The sequence below is a fragment of the Periplaneta americana genome, chromosome 17, assembly GCF_040183065.1.
Source record: "Periplaneta americana isolate PAMFEO1 chromosome 17, P.americana_PAMFEO1_priV1, whole genome shotgun sequence".
NCBI classification, from domain to species: Eukaryota; Metazoa; Arthropoda; class Insecta; order Blattodea; family Blattidae; genus Periplaneta; species Periplaneta americana.
In genome coordinates, this window is record NC_091133.1 from 58,639,634 (window position 1) to 58,665,894 (window position 26,261).

Genomic DNA, 26,261 nt, shown 5'->3' on the forward strand with positions numbered 1-26,261 from the left:
ATTTTCCGCACCGTTAAATATTATCATGTTGTAGCTCCTATGAGAGTGAATCAATCGGACTGTAATTTTTAGGGTTCATAGATAAATGTCTTATGAAAGCACAGAAACAAATTCGAAATCAAAATCTTTTTTTTGGAAAATGAGAAAAGAAATACTAACTTCGAAGTTACCCATTCAAAATAGATATTGACACCCTTAAAAGTTAATAAGAGACAAAGTTTTTTTTTTATTTTTCACGTTAGATCGGGTTAAAGCGAGAAAAATATTTAGAAAGAATGGAAATTACTTTTAAAAGTGGCTGCTACTCAAAATATTTACTCGTTTCCGAGTCACTGCGAGTTAAGCAGTTTTTGCCTGACGGACCTCCGTATGCAGAGTTACAACTTCTGTCTATTAGAACTGCGGACTCTCAAAGAAATCATCGCGGAGATTTAAAATTAGTTTTCTAAGTGTTTATATTACTTAAGATTTTCGAGTTGATCATGAATTTTGAATTTTAATTAAAATATTTCTATGAAATAAATAACATCTATACTAATTAAATACTAGTATTCAAAGAAATGAAAAGTATGTCATAGTAGGCTAGTCTTTAAATTTATTATTGGTATTACTGTCACTATTATTATTATTATTATTATTATTATTATTATTATTATTATTTCATGGAATGAACTTCTCTTGTTTTACTTTCCTTCCCTAGCAGAAGAGATAATCCACTCTAAACTGATCAAGATTTGACATTGTTATCTCCGACTTTCTTTCTTTTAACTTTTTCGAATACGTTTGACACTTTACTGAGTCTTGGGCTCAGACGAAAGGTAAAAATACAGCATATTTATTAATATGGGGATTTATATACAACAAAAATATAGGAATATGTATGCATTTATTCGGCAGCGTTAAGTGCCTGTGGCCTTCCCTTTCACTCAACCAGTCGACCTAGTTTGCGCAGTTGGTACAGCGCTGGCCTTCTATACCCGAGGTTGCGGGTTCGATCCCAGGCCAGGTCGATGCCATTTAAGTGTGCTTAAATGTGACAGGCTCATGTCAGTAGATTTACTGGCATATAAAAGAACTCCTGTGGGACAAAATTCCGGCACACCTGCGACGCTGATATAATCTTGGCAGTTGCGAGCGTCGTTAAATAAACCATAACATTTAACATTTCACTCAACCAGATCTACAAAAAATACAAGTATAATAATAATAATAATAATAATAATAATAATAATAATAATAATAATAATTTGAGTGGAAGAGAAGGTCACAAGCACTTAATTTGACTTTATCTGGCATTATTATTATTATTATTATTATTATTATTATTATTATTATAACTTCTGTATTGTATTTATTGTAAATCTGACTGAGTGAAAGAGAAACCCAGAAACACTTAACGCTGCCGAATAAATGCAGTCATATTTCCATATTCTATTGGATATTAATCCCATATTAATAAATATATTTTTACCTTTCATCTGAGCCGAAGACTCAGTAAAGTGTTAAACGTGTCCAAAAAAGTTAAAAAAGAAAGTCGGAGATAACAATGCCAAATCTTTATCAGTTTGGAGTGGATTAGCTCTTCTGCTAGGTAAGGAAAGTGAAACAAGAGAGCTTCATCCCATGAAATGATGATGATGATGATGATGATGATGATAATAATAATAATGTTGATAGTAATACCAATAAATTTAAAGACTACTATGACTACTATTCTTTTAATTTTTCTGAATTTCAAAGTATGTCATACTTGTGTTTAATCGGCATAAATGTTAATTATGTAACAGAAATATTATAATTAAATTTCAAACTCACGATTAAATCGAAAATCTTAAGCAATGGAAACATTTTGAAAACAAATTTGAAATCGCCGCGATGATTTCTATAAGAATCCGCAGTTCTACCAGACAAAAGTTGCCACTCTGCATACGTAAGTCCGCTATACACAAACTTGCATTTGTTTAACTCGCAGTAACTCGAAAACTAGTATAGATTCCGAATAGAAACCACATTTAAAAGTAATTTTCATTCTTTTTGTAAACATTTTTCTCGCTTTGACCCCCCCCCCCCCCATCTAAAGTGAAAAAAGTTTGTCGCTTATAAACTTTTGAGGGTGCCAATGTATATTTAGAACAGGTCACTTCGAAGTTAGTATTTTTTTCTCACTTTCCAAAAAAGATTTTGATTTCGAATTTGTTTCTATGATTTCCTTAGACATTTATCTATGAATACTAAAAATTACAGTGCGATTGATTTATCATCATAGGAGCTACGACATGATAATGTTTAACGGTGCGGCAAATAGCGTCCTCTTCTGGCAACGAAGGAATTAAAATGGCGAACGACAATACCTACTTAGTCTTTACAGAGTCTTCACTTCCTAAGGCGTAAGCAAAGAGAAGGAGCCACGGCGGAAATAATAGCGACGCGACTCTAGGATTAAAAATATAATCTTATTAATTAAGGTTCGACATCACAATCACAAATTAATATTAATTACTTATAGTTTAGATTATAACTTATACCTGGGAAATCAAGAATGTAACTAGTAGAAGTATATGAATTTAACAAGACAATAAAAATAATTGCAGCTACTTCAAGAAGGCAATGAGATGTTTTCAGGCACTGAGTTGTTTTCAGTCATTTCAGAGTAACTGTGTGATGAAATAATTTATTCAATGTAATTGTTTTTAACCATTGTTCATTGTGAATGGATTAGTAGGCCGATCTATGAACCCTTATTTAGGGCGGCTTTTGTTGTTAATAAACGAATTTAATGTTTTATTGAAACTAGAATTACAGTCTTTACTATTAATATGATGAAATGTTACTACCGCTAGCTTAAGTTTATGAATATTTTTTTTATTTAATTCGGTTATGTTTCCTGTAACAAGTTTTTTACTTTATTAGAAAGGAAATTACTCATAATTAGGACTAGTGATGAAATCATGGGATATTGCAGTATTCTTATTTCTGTTTCAATTACATGACTTACCTGAAATTCTCCTCCACCAACAATGAGGTTGTCACTGCGCCGACGAACCTTTTCAGTGCGTTCTACAACCTGGAATTCCCGAAATTCGCTGCGGCTTGTGGTCTCTGAAAACATTTCTCCCTCCAGTTTTGTCCAAGTGTTGCGCCTTATAAGTGGTGGGCGCTCACCTGGTTCACCAGTAAACTCAGTAACAGTCTTGCGTTGACCAGTAAATTCACCACCAGGTTTCAAGTTGTCATCTGGTTTTTTAATATCGGCTCTGTCTCCTTTAACAACAGTGAATTCATTCTTTCTTTCTCCGATGAAATCTCCTTCTGGTTTTAAATTATCTTCTGGTTTTTTGATGGGCGATCGTTCACCTTTTGTGGCTGTGAATTCGTCACGCTTTCGCCCTATGAATTCTCCTTCTGGTTTCAAGTTATCTTCAGGTTTTCTTATTGGTGCCCTTTCTCCCACTGTTGCTGTAAATTCGTCTTTTTTCTTTCCTGTAAAATCTCCTTCCGGTTTTAAGTTATCTTCTGGTTTCTTTATTGTTGCTCTTTCACCTTTTACGGCAGTGAATTCTTCTCTCTTTTGTCCTATAAAATCTCCTTCAGGCTTAAGATTATCTTTAGGTTTCTTAACATCAACTCTGTCACCACGAGTTGGTTGGTAATCATCTTTTGATTTAGGACTGCCTTGAAATTCACCTTCGGGGCGCAAATTATCTTTTGGTTTCTTAACATCAGCACGTTCACCCCTAAACGGCTTGAAATCATCTTTAGATTTAGGAGTGCCTTCGAAATCCCCTTCAGGACGAAGGTTGTCCTTAGGTTTTGTAGCTGTAGGGCGCTGGATTGTGGAAGGTTGATAATCGTCCCTGGATCTGGGTTTTCCTTCGAATTCTCCTTCAGGACGAAGATTGTCCTTAGGTTTTTTAACGTCTGCTCTGTCGCCTCTAGTTGGCTGAAAGTCATCTCTAGATTTAGGGCTTCCTTCAAATTCACCTTCAGGCCTAAGGTTGTCTTGTGGCTTTTTAACACTTGCTCGATCTCCTTTAGTGGGCTTGAAGTCGTCTCTAGACCGTGGAGATCCTTCGAAATCTCCTTCGGGTTTCAGATTATCTCTTGGCTTTTTTACCTCTACTCTTTCACCAGGACCAAACTTTGATAATTGCGGTCTGTCGAAATCACCTTCCAACTTAAGGTTATCAGGATGTTTGATGATATCAGCCCTTTCTCCTGGTCCATATGGTGTAGGTTGTGGTCTGTCGAAGTCACCATCGAGTTTCAAGTTGTCTGGGTGCTTAACAATGTCAGCTCTCTCTCCTGGGCCGTATTTTGAAGGATGAGGCCTCTCGAAATCTCCTTCTGGCTTGAGATTATCTTCCGGTTTTCTCATGGGTGATCTTTCTCCTCTCACCACAGGAAAGTCATCTTTTTTCTTTCCTGTAAAATCGCCTTCTGGTCTTAGATTGTCCTCTGGTTTCTTAATAGGGGCTCGTTCACCTATCATAGCTGTGTATTCATCTCGCCTCACTCCTGTGAAGTCACCTTCCAGCCTCAGGTGATCCTCATGTTTCCTGATTTCGGCACGTTCTCCTCGAATCACAGTGTATTCATCTCGTCTCTCCCCAATAAATTCTCCATCCAATTTAAGATGATCTTCATGTTTTCTGATCTCAGCCCGCTCGCCTCGTACTGCATTGAACTCATTCCTTCTCTGACCTGTAAACTCGCCTTCCAGTTTCAAGTTGTCTGAACGTCTAGTCACATCTGCCCGTTCTCCTCGTACAATTTTGTATTCTTCCTTGTTGTGACTCTGACCCGTGAATTCACCCTCTAAGCGCAGATGGTCCTCATGACGTCGAATCTCAGCCCTTTCTCCCTTAACAACTTGAAATTCTTCTTGAAGACGACTTTGACCAGTGAAGTCGCCTTCGAGTTTCAGGTGATCTTCATGCTTCACTATGGGAGCCCTTTCTCCTCTCACAGGCTTGTAGTCTTCTCTTGTGTGGGGAGATGCTTGAAATTCTCCTTCTAGGCGAAGGTGGTCCTCATGGCGACGAATCTCTGCTCTTTCACCACGCACTACCTGAAACTCTTCTCGAAGGTGGCTTTGACCAGTGAAGTCACCTTCAAGTTTCAAATGGTCTTCATGCCTGACTATAGGTGCTCTTTCCCCTCGTACTGGTTTGAAATCTTCTCTAGTGTGAGGTGAAGCCTGGAATTCCCCTTCTAGACGGAGATGGTCTTCATGACGACGAATCTCAGCCCTTTCACCACGCACTACTTGAAATTCTTCTCGAAGATGACTCTGACCGCTAAATTCGCCTTCAAGCTTCAGATGGTCTTCGTGTCTAACCACTGGAGCTCTTTCTCCTCTTACTGGTTTGAAGTCCTCTCTAGTGTGAGGAGAACCTTGGAAATCTCCTTCCAGATGAAGATGGTCTTCGTACCTGTACCTAAAACAAATTATAATAAAATTAACTTCCGATGCATTTCAAACACAATATTACTTACTGATAAGAAATACAATTAAAGTAATTTCCAGCATTAAAATGGCAAGGAATCAGACGGAAGGTATACGAAATATGAAACGAGGAGAGTAAAGGCCGGTTCACAATAAACCGGGAAAGGAAACGACAACGAGAACGAGAACGAGAACGAAAATAGTGTAAATACATTTATTTTAACAATATGCTCGTTCTCGTTTTCGTTCCCGGTTTATTCTGAATAATGTTAAATACATTTATTTTAAAAATATTTCCGTTCTCGTTCTCGTTTTCGTTCTCGGTTTATTGTGAATCAGCCTTAAGAGTTAACTTATTTTAATGTAAAATAAAAAAAAAATCTCATATAAGTACCCGGGTTTTATTTTCTGCAGAGAAATACAAGTTTTTACAGTTTTAACTGTACTGGGCGATATACGTCATTTATCAGCCTTGCACCATGTTGGATTCATGTCCCACTTACGACTATCATTTCTTGAGGCATATTTCTCGCAAGACTGGGGATCGGAACGGCTCGAAGTAGCGGTGATGGTGATTATTATTATCGTCATAATTAGACTTCGTTGAATTGCCACACGCAGCATGCAATCAGGTTGCCGATGTACGGTAGTATAGAGGAGGTGAGCGACCGCCCGGTCTCGTAGTATAAGCAGTTCATATTAAGAGTTGTGACCGGTTCAAATAGATGGAGCAGCTACAGCTAATGTATACCTATGTAAGCACTTGTTTTTGCATTACTGTGGTTGTTCAGTGCAGACAAGAATTCAATCAAACATACTACAATGAGAGTGTTGCTGTTCCAAACAATTGCCCCTGGAATATCCTTACCCCCGCAGCCAGTCCTGACCCGTTGGGAAACGTGGTTTGATGCTGTTAATTATGATGCAGACTATTACGGCAAAATAATGGAGGTAATTGATGCTTTGGATAGCACAGACAGTTCCGCTGTTGCAGCTGTAAAATCATTGCGTTCTAAACAGCTATTGGAAGATACTCTGTTCATTGATTCTAATTTTACAATCGTGTCCAAAAGCATCACCCTGCTAGAATCGTCTAAACTACAACTCTCAGAAGCCCTTAATATAATGTATAAAGTATCACAAGCCGTTATCCAAAATAACAATTCACTAATTTCAGAAAAAGTAAAATATAAGTTGAGAAAAACATTATTGGTAAAAATTCTGCCTATTCACAACTTCGTATTATAAATTATGTACTATCAGGTCACGACAAGACGTCTGAAGTTGGTGTACTAAAAAGTAGTGATTTCCGTTCTTCAAATATGCACCTATTATATCGTGTGATGTTGAACGTACATTTTCCCAAAATAAGAACTGTTTGAGTGACCATCGGAGGAGGTTCACTTTGCAGTCGCTCAAAATGTACGTAACTCTTCACTGCAATGCACATATTCAAGGATGATGTGAGTATATTACATTACATTTTAAGAGTTAATATATCTCACTATAAAATAATTGTGTATTTACATGTTTAGACATTTCCTACTTCAAAGATCATTCCATATATTTCTTGAATGCAGGATACAGGTTTTATTGTAACCGCAGTATACTGCTCAGTGTTTACATCAGAGGCATACTCCATCCGTTGCACGTCTCCTTCTCATACAGTCTATACCGAGTGCGTAGTAAACCTTACGATTCTCGTGGGAATTCCACGAAGTCTAGTCATAATCATAGAGGCAATATAATAATATACTGTATATTTAATTAAAATGACGGTACCCTATCAGATATTGACGACCGTTAGTCTACGTAATAAAAAAGAACTGTATTTGAAATGTGAGGGAAAAATATTTTGTCTGGAAAGAACATAGAGCATGGCATACGATCGAGTTCCTAAGACAGCAGTATAATATAATCACTAGGCTTGTAATATTGGGGACCGATTACACAAGATGACTGCAGCACGGTTCATAGGCCGGGGTCGTGAGCTAGTACGAGGACATTGACTTGGTTCTGCGATCGATTACGCGAATATCAAGGTGCACATAGGGTAAAGATTGGTAATATTGTGATGTGAGTAATATTGTGATAATTCTTGCTGAGAATTTATTACAATTTTACTGAGCGAGAGGAAGATCGATTTTTTTTTTGCGTCAACGTATTAAGAGAATATTCATGGAGAAGCTGCTGCACAAAACCAGCCATTTTCTCACTCAGTAAAATTGTAATAAATTCTCAAACAGAACTATCACAATATTACGCGTATCACAGTATTATCAATCTTCATAAATAAATCTGGGCAGCTCTGAAAGTAAATATACGCTACATAGCATTACAAATATATTTTTACGTACCTTTCGTTATGTGCAGAAGAATTATCATATAATTATTCATAGGTTTGAGCTTCCTTTTTTCTTTTCTTGTGCTACAATGTCTCTGTATATAATATCGCTTGTCACCTCGTAAGTTTATATTACATAATTTACATGTAATGTTCCCGTCATTCACTTCAAAACACTCGCCAAATTCCACTGCAAAAATATTCGACTGAGAACCTTCAAACTTCGGCATTATTATTCAGCAGGTACATTGTTTACGCATGCTACGGTAGTGACTGGCGAACAGAGTATTCAGCAGATAAACTGTTTATGCATGCTGAAGACTGACTGGTGAACGGATAGACAACTGGAAACCATCGTAACGCACCCTATCGGTCACCAACATTACAAGCCTAATAATAATCAAATGTAAGGTATTCAGGCATGTGAAGGAAGAGATAAGGAGGGCAGTAGAAACAAGAAATTTGAGTCCTAGAGTTCCAAAACCTGCCTTGTCCACTTTTTCAATTTTTCAGGTATTAAAAAAACTGTTTAGCCATATTTTCTGCTGAACCTTAATAAAGGACTTTGTTGTTTTGAAAGATGTAATATTAAAAACAAATATTATTTTGTAAGTAAAAATGCGGGTAATATCAATAATGTAGACATACGATAGAAATTAAATATGGAGAAGACATATTTTGGAATGGACTATTGGATAACACAACATTTTGAATAAACACATCAGGATTTGGAAAGTTTTGGAACTGATGTAGGAACTTACGATTAAAACTAGAAGGTTAAAACTGGTATCCATAAGGAGAACAGTATAATAAAAATACCATGACTCGGGGTTGACCGAGACTTTTGTGTGTAGGCCTAACTTTTGCGAGTAACAATTGAGCCGTTCAGAGCAAAAGTGATGTAAGTCGAAAATGGGTAATGAGGGTTAAAGTAAACATTCTGTAAAATACAGCGCAAAGTAACAATTAATATTCAATTTATTTAAACCATTAGTAGTCAGTGGATAGCAAGAAGGACATATTAATTGCTACTTTGCGCTGTATTTTACAGAATGTTTACTTTAAACCTCATTACCCAACAATGACTTACACCACTTTTGCTCTGAACGGCTCAATTAACCCACAGTACAACAAACTGCTGAAAAACTCAGTACGCGAAAATCATCTACAAGAAATGATTAAGGAATCTATCTGAAAAGGTCGTTATTATAGAATACATGGCATATCCGACTTTATAAGGTCAATCTGATATCATCTCTGACCGAACTTCATTGGGAAGTTTCCGTTTTCTCTGTAGTATAAAAGACCCTGTCAAGCCTCAGCTCTCAACTCAATTCCTTAGTAGCTTCGTACAGATTTTTTTTACCAGTTTTTAACTACAAAATTACATTATTCTTACGCACTTATCACAACAATTATTACAAATCATACGACTTCTAGAAATTTGATTCTTTACAGTTCAATTTTGCATTCTAATGTACAGTCTTAAAGAATTTATAAAACTGGTATGATTTGTAACAATTGTCGTGATAAGTCCGTAAGAAAATTGTAATTTTTTTAGTTAAAAATAAAAATAAAAAAAAATGTAAGAAGCAACTATGGAATTAGCGACACGCTTTTAGTTTCAAAACACTAGCCAATTAAAGAAATTATACTTGTGAATAGTTCATTCTGTATTTGTAATATTCATTTACTCTTAAAACTGAAGAAAAATGGTGTTTTACAAACAACTTCAAATTTTTGTACCGGTAATTTTGAAAATATTAAGAACAGGACCCATGTTTATATGACGTTTTATGCTCAAAATAACTTTGGAAATATGCTCCGTAAGTGGCGGTAACTCCTCATGTATATGTAGCATAGTAATCTGCGGATTTATTTATTTACTTATTTATTTATTTATTTATTTACTTATTTATTTATTTACTTATGTACTTACTTAGTTATTTAGGGTGCTATGCATAGACATTTCGCTAGCCCTATCATATCACTAACACTGGTTTATGAATACGAAAAACGTTAGTTCGCTGATCATCCACCGGATGCCCGCGCTAAGAATGTCTATGAATATATCCCTTACTTATTTACCTATTTACTGATTTATTTATTTATTTATTTATTTATTTATTTATTTATTTACTTACTCTGGCGGAGTTAAGGCCAACATTTATGGAAATGAGGGAGCTTTGAAATGAGCCTGGAGTAGGCAAGTTTGGAAAAATTCTATTGAGGATAAGGCATCTGGTGGAATAAAACTAAATTTTTCATCACAATTTTAAATCGGATCAGATATTATAATATGGAATGCACTAGCATTGCTAACTCATTTTCTGATTTCTGAGGAGAAGGCAGGTTTTGGAACTATAGGATTCATTTGTTATTAGACATACAAGTTTCATTAGAATAAAACAAATGAGTAACGAAATTATAGGAAATTAGTGGCTTGTGCAGCAAATGCTGCATACTAAGTTCGTCAGACGTTCAAATAAAAATTTTTCAGACTTATTTTTTTTTAAGAATACCAGACATTTTGAAAGTTATTTGCTGTCGCAATAATGAAACATACTCCCTCTGAATGTTTTTTTTATGCCAAATACTTTTTCTTCAACCTATCCATCTTCAGTTTTTGAGTTTCAACGCGAAAACGCAAGTAACAATGTCAGGACGATCAGTGGGTTTTTCATGTGGGAGTAAAGCAATAGCTATTTCAGGTCATTGTGGATTATAGGGGAAAGTTAAAAAAAGTCAGGTTTGCTATGCTTTCGAACAATACACATAGAATCTTGGCTTAGCTGCTGCATGTAGAGCTTGAAATGCAGAGGGTAAAATCATTTTATCCTGCTAAGATATCTTGCTGAAATGATCGGGAGACTACATAATTTTGTAGGCTTCTTATTTTATCAGTAACTAATACCTTTTGGTCTTTCCTTAAGAACTGTAATTTTTGCGCTCTCTCGAGCCAATATTGAAGAGAATGACGCATTTAAATATCTACACCACACCGCCATTAAATATATGAAAAAGACCCAATGCCACTTGATTAATAACTATAAAAATATTTGATTTTTAATAGCAATATTATTATCTTACGTACGTTTTGTAGTTTTATATACAGTACATATATATGGCCGCCACTCAGTAAATTATAGAAATGAAGATTTAATTTAAGATATTATCTGCATCTACTTACATAACCCCAAAACGTTTCACTTTCATATCATCAATATAGCATTAATATGTATAATTAATGAAAAATAGTCACGTCATGACATTAACTGTAATAATATTTCATTTCTAATCGTAATAATGTAATCAAACCACCTCAGGTTTTGTAGATTTTAATATCCAATAATCCTAGTTTAAAACAAAAGATTTTATAGCCTCAAATACAACAAAGTCATAATAGCTGTACTCAGAAAATTACACACCGCAGAATCAGACCTGTAAATTACTTTTAGCAAGTCTTGAAATTTTAAAATTAAATTTTAACTCTAAATATGTCAGCAATCCTGCAGGTCATGGCCTTCGTGTAATTGTGTAATAGCCTATTGTTTACTGTAGTTTGTGTTTTGTTTTATACTGAAATGCAAATAATTAGTTCTCAAAACTGACGAAAGATGGATTTTGGAAAATAGGAAAATTATGTAGGAAAACTAATACTTCACTGAAAGTTGCTATTTTTCTGAAAATCCTTGGATGCCAAGCTTCAAAATGACAGGTCTTTCATTAAAATCCGTTCAGCCGTTTTCCCGTAATTTCCAATACCAGTTCAAATTATATATTTAGACTAGTGGCTTGTGCAGCAAATGCTGCAAACTAAGTTCATTAGACGTTCAAATAAACATTTTTCAGATTTATTTTCAATGAAGAATACCAGACATTCTAAAAGTTATTTGCTTCCATAATAATGAAAGATACTCTCGAGCCAATACTGAAGAGAACCACGCATTTAAATATCTACACCACACCGCCATTAAATATATGAAAAAGACCCAACTCCACTTGATTAATAACTATAAAAATATTTGATTTTTAATAATATTATCATCTTACGTAAGTTTTATAGCTTTCAGTAACATATACTATATATATATATATATATATATATATATATATATATATATATATATATATATATATATATATAATACAGCCGCCACTCGGTAAAATATAGAAATGAAAAATCTAATTTAAGATATTCTCTACATCTACTTATATAACCCCAAAACGTTTCATTTTCATATCATCAATATAGCATTAATATGTATAATTAATGAAAAATAGTGACATCACGGCATTAACTACAATAATATTTCATTTCTAACGGTAATAATGTCATCAAACCACCTCAAATTTTGTAGTTTTTAATATCCAATACATAGCTGTACCCAGAAAATTACACACCACAGAATCGGACCTGTAAATGATTTTTAGTAAGTTAAGTTTTTAATAACCAATTTAATTTGAGCTCTAAATATGTCAGCATTCTTGCAGATCATGGCCTTCGTGTAATATTGTTTACTGTAGTGTGTGTTTTGTTTTATTCTGAAATGCAATTAGCTAGTTCTCAAAACTGACGACAGATGGATTTTGGAAAATAGGAAAATTATGTTGAAAAATTGACATTTCACTGAAAACTACTATTTTTCTGAAAAACTTTGTGTTCCAAGCTTCAAAATGAGGGAACATTTATTAAAATCCGTTCAGCCGTTTTCCCGTAATTTCCATTACCAGTTCAAATTATATATTTAGATGATTTAAGAATAAGCTAAATAATATACACAAACACAGATGCACAAAATATAGAATGAAGAACGAGTTTATGTTAATAAAAAAAAGGGAACCTTTTAATTGTCGCACTATTTTGTTTCAGAATTATTCTTAATTAAAGTAGGCTATGCGCTTTGCATTGCAGACGTACCTGGTCTGTCTCTCCGCATGCTTCTCGTCATAATCTGCCCGATAGGCGGACACAGTATCAATTTGTCCGTCGGGCAAGTCCAGAGCGGTGTGTAGACGATGCAGTTTGGGGCGCTGCACCTCGTCTGGGGAGTACGCGTGGTACGCGGCATGTGACTGGGATGTTATTCCACTCAGCCCGGCGTCTGACTGCACGTCGAAGGGTGCGCCCTGTGCTTGTTGTCGGTGCGTACATCGATGGCGGCTGCAAAGTAAGTACGAGCATCAATATAAGTACACTTGTCAATCTAGCAGATGACGTAAATAATTATTATGCAGTGAATTCCTTCTATGAGGCAATGAATTACCACGAAAATAGTCTTAAGGGACTATCAGACGATCAATATTGTCAATGCAGTTAATGAATATTGACAAACTGCATTGGCCTCATACGATCAATATCTTTATTGATAATACTAGCCGTACCCGTGCGCTCCGCTGCACCCGTTAGAAATAAATATAAAGTAATTACATAATTAAAATAGAACATTTGATCCAGTGAACATTCGTGTTTGATAGAAGGATAAATCGTTTAATAGCCTATGTTACTTAATTTAAATTGCATCCAAATAATTAAAATGCGATCATTTTTGTCCAGAGATCACTCATTTGGTGCAGTGACAATTCCTTTAACATGTTTCTTAATTTTTATTACATGCAATCATAGTTTAATGAACATTGACATCATTTAGATTTAATGTGTATATTTATTTTACTTGTTATATGTTTCCATTTAATTATGGTAATAACTTCATTTTAACCCTTGTTTTCTACGTATTCAGTAAATGGCGCTTGGCCCACTATGGTTCTGAACCCTTCAAATAACTTAAATTATATTATATAATATTACATTACATTATAAATTATATTATATTATACTGTTACTGTAATAACATTATAGCCTTATGTCCATCTAGAGAAACTACACTTTCCAATGGTGAAATAATAATTAATTATACAAATCGGTTAATTTAGCTTCCGATATTACTTCATACAAACACAGAAACATTCTCTGTAGGGTATCTTTCATAGCTTTCGATTGTTGCTGTCCAAGGCCCCTTATAGACGAAGTCATTTGTTTTTTAATTCATTACACTGCCTTAGATGGCAGTTATTTTAATTTTAAAACTCATTTATCTCATTAAATATCAGTCCTATCAAAATTTTTCAAGGAATAAAACTTACCGCAAATTATTTTTAAAGAAACTTTTGTTATGTAACATTTTTCACAAAAATCAAGAATAAGCGAGATATTTCGATTTATTTAATTCAGGCCCCCTTATAACCCTCCCCCTTTTAAATAATGTATTTTGAATGCCATATAGCCTAAAATCTAAGTTACAACGAACTTAATTTATATTCCAATTTTCATCGAAATCCGTTCAGCCATTATCGCCTGAAAAGGTAACAAACATACAGACAGACAGACAGACATACAAACAAACAAAAATTTCAAAAAAGCGATTTTCGGTTTCAGGGTGGTTAATTATATATGTTAGGACGAATTATTTTTGGAAAATCGAAAATTACCAGAAAAATTTCGGCTACAGATTTATTATTAGTATAGATTATTTAGTTTCTGGCTGGAATTCAACAGTATTAGATCAAAAGAAAGATTGTGCAGTTTTTGTTTTGGATTTAGCATTAAAATTACCAAAGAAAAAAAAAACAGAGTATGAAGTAGGGACTGGTTTAAAGGAGAAACACCTTTCCCCACGTCAATTTCTTAAAAGAAGTTCGTATAACCACTCCAAACATTCTCAAGTTATTTTCGCATGACTAGCACGTGTTTCAAAGAACTGTTAGACTTATACTTCGTTCCATAATGTCTGACAGGCAAAGTAAATATTGCCGGCAGAGGAGAAAAGTACAGGGACATCATTTTATTTTTACTTCAATTTTTATTGTACCTGAGTTTTCGAATGTACTTCACTTCTACCCCTTCTACTAATGAAGTTCCAACTGTTCTCCACACAGAACCAAGGCCGCATATAGTAAACAGTACTGAGTTAGTGAGTATAGTATGTTCCAGAAATATGTTCGCGTTTTCCAGTGACGAAAGAGCTTTCAATATTGAATCATATTTTCGCACAGATATTGTTGTCCGTTCACCTAAGTCGCATCCCGATCTCCCCCACCTGCTTCTGCTCGCCCCTCTGTAAAGGCTAGTGGCTGGGCTCTCTTAGCTCTTTTCTGAAAACATTAATTTCTGTTAGGAATTGGATGTATACGTAATATTATACAACTGTTTAAAATAACTTAAATAAAAGGGCCTCGTTAAGTAATTAACTGATTACGTGATTTGCCCCCGTTCTACGACCCTGCGACATAACCACTTGGACGGAGAGTAGATAGCATGTCTGAGTAATTTTATCTGTGCGGGTCGGGCAGAAGTGAAGGCTGAATTTATAGTACGTAAGGTACTCTTTTATAGAGTAGGTACAGAATTATTTCAACACGAGTTACTAGTACGAAGGACGAAACTGGTAATTGGAATTAGATGCAATAGTCTATAGTACGATAATATGGACAAAAGAACTGAAGCCTGTATCGAAATGAACGGCCACCATTTTCAAAAAGTGTTTAAATATCCATATTATCATTATTTTTCAATTTAACTTCATTCTCTATATCGTACGCTAATGTGCTGTACACAGTATAATATACACTGCATAATGAATACGTTCGCATAGATAACTCAGTTCGTGAGTAAAAACACTTATTGTTAATACTGTACTGTATTTTGATTAACCAAAAACCTAATGAAAATTATCAAACTCAAAATTGCGATATTTCCTAGTTTAGTAAATGGATGAACTACTTTTCTTCCCTCCTGTACTTAGTAAAGTGATTTGTTTGTATTTTACGCCAGCGTCATGGAACTCCAGTCGTGGAAGGGGGTAGCAAACGGTGTTTCCGGTTCTCAACCAAAGGTATAGCCAGGTTAATATTAAAAATGTTAGTAAAAATAAAATGATGTCCCTGTACAATTGCTATTCACCAATGCTGTCATAGAGGTCATAAGGGGCCATACATCGTATGGGAAATTACAATTTTTTTAATTAATCATATGGGGAAAAGAAAATTTTGTCCGTATGGACCCATACGGCATATGGGTACCTAAGTTTTGTAAGCGGAGATCTGTACAGTTCTTAAGATCATTTCTTGCTGTTCCTCATGCATTTTGTTTCATGTTCATAAACAAAAATTGTCCACCTCTGCAGCACTGGAATCCAGAATCATATAAAATAATGGTTGAAAAACAAGAAGTGCTACAAATACACACTCCAAGACTTATCGAGACAAGTGTGCATCTATGGTGGTGCTACATGATATATTCTTTAAATAAAACTTGTTGTACAATAATGTAAAGCAAAACAATTTATTTCTTTAATATTAAAACATCATTAAATGACAGTCGGAGAGATAGAGAGAGGAGAGTAAAATATATTTCAAAGGAGAAAACACGGGTTGGGGCGTATGGCCAAGAAAAAAAATTACCATGACAGCACTGTATTCAACCAATGGCAAAAGTCTCAGTCCACGCTTGTCTCGATGTTGGGCGGGGGTAGAACGCTTCAGACCACCCAACTTCAAGATAAGCGTGGAATGAGATCTCGGCAAATATACTTCTCCCTCTCTCTGCCGAAATGTTTACGTCTTCTGTCAGACATTACGGAACTAAGTATAGTAGAACCAGCAGTGGCGGCTAACAGCGCAAAATGACACCTTCTTGAGAGAAACAAGCTACAAATTAGCCTAGGTACATGCATACATGTAAGAACAGGTAGTGTTAGGGTTGGCCTTCCCTTTTGTATAGCAATAATCTGTTTTTGTAAACTGAGTTTCCTAAATTGTCCAAAATATAATAATGTTTTCAATTCCATTCATTGTTGAATAATTGCACAAATTAACAATTACAAGGAAATTCACAACCTCGCAGCATTTTTCGCACACACTACAGCATCACACGTGTTGGAAAAGAACAGCCACTAACACGTAACCGGAACCGTTTTACGGAAATGGGAATGAGAAATATCTGTTAGGAAAGCGAGAACACTGCACCCACTCACATGGTTGTGTTGCCACATGTACATTTTACAAGTTCAGTATCACATCCTTTTGAAGAATGTCAATGGGAATGGGAAATAATCTGTTAGAAAAGCGAGAACACTGCACCCACTACGAGTCTGTGTACATTTTACAAGTTCAGTATCACATGCTTTTGAAGAATGTCAGTTCTTGTAAAGTCATACTACCATTATTGTTCAAAGCTGCCCTTGGCCGATTAATTTTTTATGTTAAAATAATGTAGTTTGCAGTACCTTCAATTTCAAATGTATTTGTACAAATTGACAACTTGGCTGTTGTCCTAGTAGACAATGAATGGAAGTGAATTTCAGAGGCCGAAAAGATCTGCGATACTAACGTAGAACTAACTACTTCCTTTTTGTTTTATATAAATCCAACTTCAACTTTCAGATATCCTCGAAAGTTTCAAACCATGAATATAGCTTATATAAAGTGGAATGAATAATATATTTTTATTTATAATTAAAAAAAAAAGTTTATATGGTGTCTTTCATAGCTTTGCGTTAAAACTGTTTTTATTGTGTCTCCTCCTAGATGCCGTGTTATAGTCTGGTTGAATGCAGCATCGTTAGATGGCAGCGGTAGCGAGCTTGCTGCACGACCAGTCGGTTTCTATTTCCCGCCATGCGCTGATTCAGAGGTGGGTCTCCTCCCTATCCGTTCATTTACTTGCTTTAAAACCCTCTTTCTTTCTCTGGCCGCTAGCGCGCTGTTGTCTATGTGTGTTACCTACAGCAAAGGAGGAATGGATTGACTTTCCTCCACACAAACAATCTCGCATCCTTCTCACAGTTTTCTAGCAGCACATGAGTGCGCGTGGTTTAAAACTCGATCAATCGAGGTTTTCTCATAGCTGTGAACTTAAAAATTATCGAATCTTCCTCGAATTTCAAGGCATATATTTCATTTGGTATTTACTTTCAAAAAAAGAAAAATGTGAGGAGGACGTTCCTCCCTTCCCTCCCCCGAGGAATCGCCACTGAGAACCAGTTATAGTGAAAGGTCATTTCACTAAACCGGTCAATCTACTTCAGCACACTTTCAATAATAGTGACAATATTGCAATTTTGACTAATATTGATCGTCTGAGAGCCCCATATTATCTCTGCGTATATAAAATACAAGCATTCTTTTGTAAAATACAGGGAGATTATCGTACTGCGGGATTTCACTCACGGCTCGTGCGGCATTCGCCGGTAGCTTATCAGCGTCTGCCTTGCATTTCATACGCGCTCCGTTGCACAGCGTAATAACCTCCCGTTATATGTTCATTCTGGCAATACCTGTATTTCAAGTCCTTAATTTTCAGACACCGAGCGGGATGGTCGAGGCGGTATGGTCTCGAATTCGGAAGGTCCGAGTTCAAATCCCAAGGCCAGCCAATCTGAGTGTGAGTTTTTTTTTTCAATGCCGAATTTGAATTTAATTTCCATCTACCCCCAACCTTCTGTCCGTTGTCTATATAGGGGTTCGTGTTGTCTTTAGGAGGTGATCCTTGCGTCAAGTTGATCCCTCACCAGGGGAATTCCTACATTGTCCATGTCTCGTGTGTAATCCTAAAGAATTATCCTTTCCCTACGAGCACTGATACTCATGCTGACTACTCTGTTTACAATACGAGTTTCCCACACCTGTGCTTAGATCTCTGACGGATGTTGTCATATTTGTGCTGAGCACAATAAATTCTGCCGTGGAGCAAATTATATCCTTATAGCAGTCATGTCAAAAGATGCCTATAAGCGCAAGTGCGCGCTTTAGAGCTCAGGAGAGCCCAAACGCTTTACAGGGAAACGGAAAGAGACAGACGAAAGAGGTAGTATATGCCGCTTGGTCGAGCTATATACAGGGATGGCCAGCATTGATTCAATGGATAAAGGAAAGAGAACTTATTGAAACTGTACCCATGTTAATTTTTAGATTTGTCTGAGAAGTATAAGTGCATTATAAGAATTTAAGTTTCAATATTAATGCTCATTTTTCACGAATTTCCTTTTTATTCAAAAGCAGTATTTTCTCAACTTTTTACAGAAAGGTGAAATTTTCTGATGTGTTTATTTAATAGCCTTACAGGTACTGAAACAATGTTTTCGTAAATCTAATATATCGTAAATATGTATTACTGAAGATACGTATTGGAAATTTTGAAAATATTCGCATGGAAAATGTCTGTAAGAAAATGAATTAACAAAGCAACTACTGTTACATCATAAATAAACGATACGTGCCCATGTGTTGTAAAAACGTGAGCTCTATAGCTTCAGCAGATTTTGAGAAAATAATTTAATAATCTGAAGATAGGAAGTTGCTCACCAATATCACCTTAAAAGCATAATGCGATAAGAGTTTTGTTACGTAATATTAGTTACAGTTGAAACATATACCTACTGTAGGTAACTTTCCTTTGTACTATAATATTGTTTTTATTAGTTCCTTGATTACTTTTATGAGGCTAAAGATATCATCAATATCAATTCAAACTTATCATGTCATACTCAATCTCTTTCTTTGGGATATCACTTTTTATGAATGATGTTTCATTCACTTAATATAGTATAGTTTTACTACTATGAAATTTGTGTGAATATTCCTTCTTAACTCTTTAATATGTTATTAACTGCAATACTAAGAAACTGGTCTTAGTACTTGTTTTACAGACAATATAGATAATATCAAACAGCAATAACCATATAAAATAACGACATAAAATTTGACGTTCTGTTTGAAGTTTGTACACCACTGTTTTCTTAATCCAACAGGCTTCTTACTCATACACACAAACCTTGCTCCTTCCATACCTAGCCTTGAGGGCAGGGCATAGTTGCGCCACACGGTCAGATAAAATGCAGCATATAAAAAAGGGTCCCTGTTTTGTGGGCATAATTGCGCCCCGTTCCCATCAGGTAGAGAAAAAGGCATGGCATAGTTGCGCCCCGATGAAACAGGTAGAGAAAAAGACACAACGGAAACTCGAGCCTCGTAATCAACTAACCTTATTGATTTCTTATTCGATTTATATTCATTATCGGTACCGTTAAAATGAACACCATGGAGTTGGCAGTATTTTATTAACTGTTTTTCTACTGTTTATGCAGTGATTATCGATAGCCTACCGTTAAAATGAACACCATGAAGTTGGCAGTACTTTATTAATTGTTTTTCTACTCTTTATGCAGTGATTATCGATAGCCTACCGTTAAAATGAACACCATGAAATTGGCAGTACTTTATTAACTGACATATTCAAATGAGTGAGCCGTTGGAATATGGGGCCTTAGCAGTCTTGATATTTTATTAGTGATTTTCACACTGTCTGTGGCGTATAGTGAGGTTAATTTAAAATGAATGTTAAGTTTAGTGAAAAGGGTGAAGAGTTAATTGATAATGGTTCTTAGTTTCAATTTTCGAAACCCTGTACCGTAGGGTTAAGATATCGATGTACAAACAAAAAATGCAGTTCATTTATTGTGTGTGATCAATAAAAAAGTGTTATTTTAAATAACAAAATTGATCATACGCTAGGCCTACCTGATTTCAATGCAGCTATCACTGTAATATTTTTAAGTAATTTATTTATTTTATGACAATCACTTTCGTGTGTACTATGCCCATCGGGGCGCAACTATGCCATGTCCATCCTGCTACCTGATTTCTTCGGGGCGCAACTATGCCATGTCCCATCTGCTACCTGATTTCTTCGGGGCGCAACTATGCCATACCGGCGCTTGATACCCGCGCACGACGTCAAGGTCAGAAAAATACGCTTGCTTTGACATCATTGCCCTATAGGCTACTTAGCATTTTTTCCCTGCCATTCTCACTCTACCAATGTTCCATTATTTTCGTTTCACCACTTCACGATTTCTGACAAATCTTCACAGTTTTAAACAGATACCAACTAAACACTAACAACAGAATAGAGATTCCACTGTGACATGGTGCATATCAATGGACCCTTTCGTCGTGCAGAGCCGCGCTTGTATTTGCCTGATGCGAAAACTTGAGTGAAGTTCTGAATCGCGTGACGTGATACCGTATCGTGCTCCGGCAGTAAAGCAGTTAGTCTTTGTGATTGTTTTGCTGTTTTCGCCGTGAATAACTAGTGGATTAGTCCCCATTTTTGAGGGCCAAGTGAACCATCGAGCCCGTGAAGACAGTTATAAGTTATACTTAGACTACACCTGTTACAAGATGAGGTTATTAAAGGCTTTTTATTGCACCGTCTCTCTTCTTACCGATTAGAATCCGCTTCAGTTGTGGTATGTTTGTGGTTTAAAGCGATTTAATTTGAAATGTAGCGATTAATAGTCACGCAAATGAACATATTTTAATAATATGTGTATCTAATGCCTATCCAATTCACTTTGCATGATTCGAGTTCCGCATACTGTGGATAGATGGCAGGACTGTGACACATTTTCAAATTGCACACCACTTCGACGGGCCACGTTATGCATTATGTATATCTGTGGAGAGTTATGTTGTGTACTAGGGGTGAGTGTATGTTAATGCTCATGTTCCGGGGTCCAGCACCGAAAGTTACCCAGCATTTGCTCATATTGGGTTGAGGGAAAACCCCGGAGAAAACCTCAACCAGGTAACTTTCCCCGACCGGGAATCGAACCCGGGCCACCTGGTTTCGCGGCCAGACACGCTAACCGTTACTCCACAGGTGTGGACAAGAATAATTATTGTACATAAGATTTATTTATGATATGGCGTTAGCAGAAGAGGAGACGATACTAAGGGATATGGTACTGGAGCTAAGTGATAGCTGTGAGCAGTATGAGATGAAGATAAATGCAAACAAGACAAACACCATGGTTATTGGAAGAAACATAAAGAAGTAAACGTGCGAATTCAAAATGAGGCAGTGGAACAAGTGGACAGCTTCAAATACTTGGGGTGTACTGTAATTAGTAAAATGGGCTGCTATCTGGAAGTCAAAAGAAGGATAGTAATGATAATGGAAACTTTAAATAGAAAAAGGAGCATCTTCTGCGTACCTTTGGAAAAAGAACAATGGAAGAGACTAGTGAAGTGCTTTGTATGGGGTAGACTTATGAACATTACGACAAAGTGAAGAGAAACGATATTGTTCTGAAAAAAGTTTAGCTGCACTTTCATTCCTTGTATAGAGTGTGGAGGAGGACAGACGGGTAAGATGAGTTTTCTTTTGTGCGGTTATTATTTCAAGAAAATTCCCCTAGAGGCTCCACTTGTAGTAGTTGATCGCCTTGGTGGATGATACGGAGCACTAGTTTGCCTTTGATTTCTGCAATGACAAGACAGATAATGATGAATTGTAAAGATGCGATGTAGTATGACAGGAAAAAATGGAGTACCGCGAGAAAAAGTCTCCCATCATCTCTATCCACTGCAAATTATACTTGGATCAACCGGGATCTGAACTCTGTCTTCGTCTCTAATGTGCTCATTCACTGCTATTAAAGCTTTTTTTTTATTGTATCCACAAACACGCACCTCTATTTCGTACAAGAAGTTGGTTAAAATTAAAAGCAACAATAAAACAGAAGTCTTTAAGACTTCATACTCCTGTTTTTTAACATTTCTCTTTCTTAACTTGGAGGCCGATTATTATCGCTAGAGCTGAACTGACCGTAAGTAGGTGAAGGTGAAATTGATGTGGGCTGTGGAGAACATCGTCTAGAATGCTGACACACGCTAGTTATGACCTCAGCACTAATATACGTACAGTATGGGCAATACTGGGTGTTCAGTTCAAAATGTGTCTTGGCTCGCTGTATGCCGTCATGTGGCTAGCTGATGAGCCTAGAGAATTCAATCTTCCTACACTTCCGCAGCTCAGGTGTATAATCTAAGAGGCAGAGAAGTTGGCTAGCAAGTACGGCGTTCATTCTGAAGAGTACGTGCCGATTCGTACGGTAACGCCGGTAGTGGCAGGAATGTGAACTGTTTGGAAATACGTACTGTCGGGATATGGGGAGAGGGTTAAGAAGATTACTTACGTATTTGTTGACATTAACTTCGACGGTCAACATGGACACGGAGCATTTGATTTGTGTTGTGGAATGTTACCGTACGCAACCGATGATAACAAATACCCTGCGTACGACTTGCCGGCGCAAAACACAGTTCGAAAGAGGTTATGGTAGCACACAGACCGTACAGACCGCCATCTGTTGCTACGACGTTCAAGTTATACCGTACAGCGTACACGTTCTCAAGTTCAGATTGAAGAACGCCTTAAATAATAGGCAACTTCTCTAACATATAAACTGAAACTCGCTTCAAATCGGTGACCCAACAACAGTGACGTCATGACACACTTTGAAATGAACACCCAGTATTGTTTCTGCACATACTAAAGCAGAATGACCATTTGTATTCTTGATTCACTAATTTATCCTAGGCATTGATAATAATGTTTACTGGACTTAATTCTAGTCGATATGTAGCCCCGAAATGCTGGCTGTTTCTACATCTATGACAGTGTAGTAACCTAAAAATTTCGTACTACGTACTAATATTGGCGACTGGCTATCTCAATTGGTAGAGCAACTGGGTACGGATTAGAAGGTTCCGGATTCAATCCCGGGTTGAGGCAGGATTTTTCTTGTCAAAACTTCCAGAACGGTTCTGGGGCCCACTCGGCTTCCTGTCAAATTGAGTACCGGTTCTTTCTTGAGGGTAAAAGTTACTGTAACGCCCATATAAAAAACACACACACACACAAATGTAAAAATCCATATAAACCAGGACAGTTGACAAAAATCTCAAACCGTCTGCTAGCTCGAGAAGGGAACGGACGTGGCAACACTGCATAAAACTCAATAACTGTCTCCTACCAGGCAGACAGTAATCGTATCTCGTAGCAGCAAACCATTTTTTTTAACCTAGTGACTTGTACCGATCGGAGGTGAGTAAATGTCTTACTTCATATTTTTAACCTTTCATTTTAATACTATTTTTTTTTTGTAGGATTGGTATTTCTAAGATTATTTTCTTGTATTTTTATTCGTATTTATTTTGCTAATAATTGTAACATAAAATATAATATAAACAGATAAAACTTCAGCTCACCCCTGAAAGAGTGGAACTCGTGGTCAGGGGCGGATTCCTGAATTTAAATTAAGTATATAATACTATTTGTCTTATGTCTATTACACAATAAGAATATATAAATATAAATTTACAATTTTTCATTATTTATAAAATCCATAACTTTTTAATTTAATACTAAAACTATTAGAATTGACAAGATTAAGATATAAATATGAATTTGTTATATTTTCTTGGACCTAAATTACTACTATGATTAAATACTGTAGCAGTGTTGCATTTTGGTTCAAACAAGCTTAAAGAATTCATACCTTTCGTTTCATAACTACTGTATGAGAATACAATTCAAAATTATTTCGATTTTTATGTATGAATTTTATTAATACAATATAATAAATTTGTTTTATATTAAGAACATTAGCCTGAAAGCAATTTTTGATGTGGAAAATCAATAGGTTTATGAAGACATATTTTAATTATTTTCTTCTGTAATAAATAAAGTGGATTAAAATTGGTTTTAAATAAGCTACCCCATCCTATAATTCCATACATAATTATCGATTCAAATGAAGTTAATTATATTGTGCGTAAAAAACTTATTGACAAGTAATTCCTCAATAAAATAAAATAAAATATTATTTTACGTAATTACAAAGGTAATTAATGTGTTGAGTCCTAAATTATGCCTAAATATTTAACTTCAGAGGACTCCTTAATATAATCGGACATTTACATTTACATTTGTTTGTGAAATTTGATTTTATGAATTTTTCAACGAATAAAAAAATGATTACACTTTTACAATAACTTTAAATATCGGAAACAGTAGTCATTAAGGTGTAGTGACATTTCATGGTGATGCTTATCGTTAAAAATTGTAAGACAACGATTAAGGCATACCACAAGGTTAAAAGAAAATGTCGAAACAAAAGGTACTCACAATAGTGGAGACAAAATTCAGAGTGCAATAAAAATATGGCATTATTCACGTACAAAAGTGCACGCGTAAGGTCAAAGATTCATTTTCGGGGAGGGGGGGACATTAGAAATGAATTGAGGGGGGGGGGGAAGAAAAAAAAACGAATCTGTGACACCCTAGTAACTTAGAACTTTCTGTAAAAACATTTACGGAAAACGTAAGGGAATCTCTTCCTCCTGATCCCAAAACCACTGAAGAACCTATACTTCAATTAAATAGTCTTAGTGCAGTGATTAATACGGGTGAACAATTTTGGAAGAATCATCGATTCCGCTATGCACCACACATGGAAGGAAAAACCTACTTAAATAAAATTGAAAATAACCTCAAAATTACTGCGAAAGCTATAAACCTACCCAATCCGCCCCCAAAAACATTCATTTCTTAAATAACCGACCAATGATTTTTCAGAAATTTTCACACGAAATCATCACGTAACCCAATGGTACCACCATTATTATGCACTGTGCGGGAAAGCATTCCTTTTTTTAGATCCAGTGTAAATCTCTTTGTGCACCAAATATGCAAAGCATACGAGTATCAAAAGTCTGAACAAAGCAAATGTAACTTGTCACTGATTCTTGACCTCACGGAAACTAACTAGCATAATTTATTATTACAGGTATATGTACACAGGTAAGTAATGTCATTAATTCCAGGGTTACTATTTGAGATATAGTTAAAAAAGGCTTAATACAATTTTTATCGTTTTTGCTTCCTTTTCAAGATAAAAATTGTTTTATATGTAACATTTCATAGCGTGTTTTGGGAAAACCATTATTGATTTAATTTCCAATATGCTCAGTCAATTTAAGACAGCAGTGTATTATGATAATAAATGATTAAAATAATTCTAGTTTTGTCTTTCAAAATTTATACGAGTATCCAACAATGAGTAGATAACCAAGAACGTTTCAGTAACAGGAATGCGCTTTTAAACCGCCAAAACTGCAGACCAAAAAAATGAGCTATGGTTTTGTAGTTACAACCTTGTCAGATTAAAAAAATAACCAATTTCGCTGCAGATAGAACTATGGCACAGTACTAATTTCTTTGTTTGTTAACAGATAACAATAAAAGTCAGTTTCCTATAAAGATCTGATTGAATGAAAGGTTATGAGTACATAATCTCAATTTCACCGATTTTGTCAGTTAGAACCTTGTCAAACCAAACTCGCGAAATGTAAAGAAATTTGATCCGAACAAGTGTAACATTGTAAAATTAATTTGCAGAACTAAAAGTTACATTTGTTCGGATCAAATTTCTGCACTTTAAAGGACAAAAACTAAAATTATTTCAGTCATTTATTATCATAATACACTGCACTCTTAAATTGACTGAGCAACTTGGGCATTAAATAAATTGTTTTTCCCAGAACACGTATGAAATGTTTAATGTA

At 35.6% G+C, this 26,261-nt stretch overlaps 1 protein-coding gene across 2 annotated transcripts in view; it reads right to left on the reverse strand.

Annotated features, from left to right (window-relative positions):
* The window catches only part of Sdb (SAXO downstream of blistered), a 288,577-nt gene that overhangs the window by 15,089 nt on the left and 247,227 nt on the right, over positions 1 to 26,261 (reverse strand). For both annotated transcript variants that reach the window (XM_069816199.1, XM_069816200.1), the window contains exons 2-3: positions 12,712 to 12,954; positions 2,996 to 5,438 (exon numbers count right to left, since the gene is read on the reverse strand). In XM_069816199.1, the coding sequence (XP_069672300.1) occupies positions 2,996 to 5,438; positions 12,712 to 12,954 (2,686 nt within the window). The remainder of the gene's footprint in view (positions 1 to 2,995; positions 5,439 to 12,711; positions 12,955 to 26,261) is intronic.